This window comes from Pteropus medius, unplaced genomic scaffold (assembly GCF_902729225.1).
Source record: "Pteropus medius unplaced genomic scaffold, Ma_sr-lr_union100, whole genome shotgun sequence".
Lineage (NCBI taxonomy): Eukaryota > Metazoa > Chordata > Mammalia > Chiroptera > Pteropodidae > Pteropus > Pteropus medius.
In genome coordinates, this window is record NW_024356248.1 from 1,594,361 (window position 1) to 1,598,277 (window position 3,917).

At 53.5% G+C, this 3,917-nt stretch overlaps 1 protein-coding gene across 1 annotated transcript in view; it reads left to right on the forward strand.

Annotated features, from left to right (window-relative positions):
* AHNAK (AHNAK nucleoprotein) overlaps positions 1-1,385 on the forward strand; it is a 108,033-nt gene extending 106,648 nt beyond the window's left edge. The window contains exon 6 of the mRNA XM_039860223.1: positions 1,312-1,385. Coding sequence (XP_039716157.1) covers positions 1,312-1,370 — 59 coding nt within the window. The 3' untranslated portion in view covers positions 1,371-1,385. The remainder of the gene's footprint in view (positions 1-1,311) is intronic.
* Positions 1,386-3,917: the final 2,532 nt, after the last annotated feature.

Below are 3,917 nucleotides of genomic sequence, written 5' to 3' on the forward strand. Positions count from 1 at the left end.
GGAAACTCCACTTTCTCTGGCCCTTTATTCATCTTTCAAAAGAGCGGACTCTTCTCCGTGCTCCCCTTGCCCATCTTCCCCGCAGGAGACAGGCTCCGCACGACTCAGGCTCCGCTCTCTTTGGTGGGGCAGGGCAGCTGCTCGCCCACTTAGTGGTATTTACTAACGGGGACCGAACCCACTTACGGCCCCAACCCGACCTGTGTCCCAGGCCCAACCTCCTCCTGAGCCCATTCCTAGACCTGGATTCCCCTCTGTCCTCCAGCCCGGCACCCAGGCCTTTCCGGGTCACAGGAGGGGAGGACACCTGTACTTTTCTTAGCTGGACAGACTCTGGGGGCATTTTCCTGCTCCCTCAACGTTGCTACGAGGCCCGAACGCAGTGATGGTTTTGGCTGACGGGAGGACTGCAGAGGGGCTGGATGTGACAAGGATGGTGTCCCCCACCTGCTTCCCGCACATCATCCATTTCCAACGAGAGGGACACTGACGGGGACTGAAGTGCATCCCATTCCACCTCTGCCCTTGGAGTTTACAAACTCTCATGCTAGAAAGGAATACATCCAGGAAGACCTTTATTTGAAAACAACATTGATTGTGCAACAGCTGCAAGGCTAAAGTCCTTTCTTCCTCCCCAGGACTCATGCTTCCAGCTCGACAGGTGGGCTGACGGAGCACCTCCTGCTTGGGCAGACACTGCTCTCGGCTATTTTGGCAAGTTTAGGCCAAGTTACAATGTATCTGTCTTCCTGGCCGGAAGGAGCAACCGAGCTCCCGCAGAGGCTGGTGCTGACGAGTCTGCTCACCTTGGAGGCTCCGGCGTCTGGCAGCAGGTTATGCAGACCAGGCTTCAATTGTTTTAAAAGTCAGGCATGGCAGAGTTTGAAGGGTTCTGTAGGGCAGCGGTCCCCAACATTTTTGGCACCAGGGACCGGGGCTCCTATGAGAATCTAATGCCTGATGATCTGAGGTGGAGCCGAGGCTGCAAATACAGATGAAGCTTCACTTGCTCACCTGCCGCTCACCTCCTGCTGTTCCTAACAGGCCCTGGGGTTAGGGACCCCTGCTATAGGGCATCTGCTAGTGTTTGTGTTATGGACAGTTCTGCTCTAAAATAAATTGAAGTATTTGGATGAACTGAAGGTCGGAACAGGAACTTTCTTTTGGTTCTGTATTTGCGGAGTAGATTGTTCTGATCCGGAATCGAGATAAATCATGTTCCCTCTGGGCTGCTGAAACCGTTAAGACATTTTAGAGTTTGCTGCCCTCTTGTGGTTCAGAAGTGATAAAACGATTGTCATTCTTTTGCAGATAATATCTCGCATCGGTTCAATGGTTGTGGAGCCTCGGGGCAAAGCGTGCCTTTCTGACTGTTCGCAGAACCAAGTTCCGGGGGGAGCGAGATCTCCTTGTCTTGCACAAAGTGGCTGCCAGGCGCCTTGGCCAGACATCGGGGACCCCACGCTGGGCCTCAGCAGTGTTTGAAAACGAGGCACTCCCCTGTGAGTGGCAGAGCTAGCTGATCAGCACTGTTTGGCTCTGCCCACCGGCCTGTCTTCCCCTCCTGCCTTCCCTTTTCCTCTTCCACTTAGTGAGTCTTATCTTCTCCAAAAACTCTCCTTTTCCAACCCCTAAGGCAGTTCTGCTCTGCCTCCCGTGATGGGCTGAAGTGTGTCCCCTCAAAACTCCTATGGGGAAGCCCTAACCCCGACTTTATTAGGAGTCAGGGCTTTGAAGAGGTGATTAAGTTAAAAAGAGGCTGTTCGGGTCGGGCCCCAACTGTATCTGACTGATGTCCCTCTAAGAAGGACATATATAAAGAAAAGACCGTGCACGTGAGGACATGGGCAGAAGGCAGCCATCTGCAAGCCCAGGAGAGGCCTCAGGAGGAAGCAGACCTCACATCTTGACCTTAGATGTCCAGCCTCCAGAGCTGTGAGAAGGTACTTTGTGTTTAAGCCATTGTCTGATGTTTGTTGTTGGCGGCCCTGGCAAACACACCTGCTAACAAAACACTTATTTCTGAAGGACACTTGTTGCACACTTAAGTTTGCAAAGACAAACACAGACTGTCCCCACCTCCCCACCCCCACCAGGGCCGGTTTCTGTGTTTGTCCCCAGGGGACCACAGATCAGCACTGAGCACGTCCCCTCTTCATTTTCGTGGAGGTCTACTTTATAGATGAAAAAATTCTTAGAAGTTAACTTGCCCAGGATCACTAGCAGGATTCTGCCTCTAAGTGCCATCTCTTTCTCTTTAGTTCAGATCAGGTGCGTGGACCAGAGAGGGTCATGGGACAGGAGCTAGAATCTCGTGACCGCCTTGTCTAAGGGCAAACCGCCAGAAGGCTGAGCCATAAACCTTGCTGGTATTTACAAATCCTGGTTTGGTTTCTTCCTTAACCTATTCAGAAAAAGGTCAGTTCTTCTGAAAAACTCTCGTATATTCTGCACGAGGCAAGACAGATTGTCACAACCACAAGCCACCCTGACCTTGAAAGGTCTCTAACTGGTACAGCTGTCTGGGCTGACAGACCAAGGGGAGCTCGTAGGTCTGGTCTTTGTCAACAGTGACTCCTAACCACATTGTTATTCTTTCAAAATAGTTTATTAGTAGCACATTTAAAATTAAGTAATTTCTTTCCAGAGAGAAGGTAAGCCCTGACGACTGAAAAACTGGGCTGATGTCACAGCAGAAATACCGTTTCAGAGTCCAGAGATTAATAGGGTTACTTTCCCCAAAGGAAATAACTTGTTTCACCATGCTGACCGCACTGTAGCGGGGGGACCCCACAACACTGGACAGTATGAGAACACACCAAGTCACAGTCAGTGGCATCCCCACGCCGGCCAGCTCTCCCCCGTGTAGGAGGTGGGGGGCTGCGAGTCCCATCCCTCGCTGTGAGGACCCCAGGGCCTGCGGCAGGCGGAGGGGGCTCTGAGCAGCCATGTGGGCCAGTGGGAAACGCCCAGAGCACAGGGGCCACGTGTGAGCCCAAGAACTAAAGAGACCTGCAGGAGCCCCGCCGACTCCCTCAGATTAGGGAGCTCTGGATTCCCAGGGGGACCTCTTGAAGTATCTGGAAACTTCGAAACTAGTGCGCCAGAGACCTGAACTTCCTGAGAAAAACCAGGGCATCTTCTCAGTTCCTTCTGCTCAAGGTTCTCAAGGCTCGCGGCTCACCAGCCCCCCATGAGTTCTGCAGCTGGCTTTCAGATACCTCCATCCCGTCCTTCCCGCCTCGCCCCTGTCACAGAGAGCCCGGGGGCAGCTCTGTCACCAGGACGGAGGGCGGGTCTCCCGATTCCAAAGGCACTCTCTGCCCCAAGGCAGTTTCCGTCATGTCATTTCTTCTTTCTAACCCAAGACAATAGGGATGAGTTACGAAAAAGCTCAAAGCTCGAAAAAGCTCAAAGCTCGAAAAAGCTCAAAGCTCGGTAGTTTGTCCTTTTTGCTGATCTCGATTTTTTTTTTTTTTGAGACATTTTTCTTACATGATGGGCTGGAGTGGGGGTGGGCAGAGAAGCCTGTGCATATTCTTGGCTCTCCCCGGATGGAATCTAATTTCTCATTTCTCCGTGAATGATCAGGTGAAGAGAGGGAGGACAAGGCTGGAACGCGGAGAGACTGTGGCTAGGGGCCAGGGTGGAGGGGGCCGCGGCGGAGGGGGGCCCCGGCAGAGGTGGGCCCCAGCGGAGGGGGCCGCGCTCTCACCGGAGGCACACGCACGTCGATGACCCGTGGACCACGGCTGTGGCCGATCTGGTGTGGAGGCCGTCTCGAAGGTACGGTACCACCCTTGGACTGCTATGGGGTACGGCCTCCAGCTCGCCTGAGCGGTGTGGTCGCGCAAGGCTGAGACTGGGTCCATCCGAGGATGGGACTGCGCCAGAAAAAGGGCGATGGGAGTCAGTCA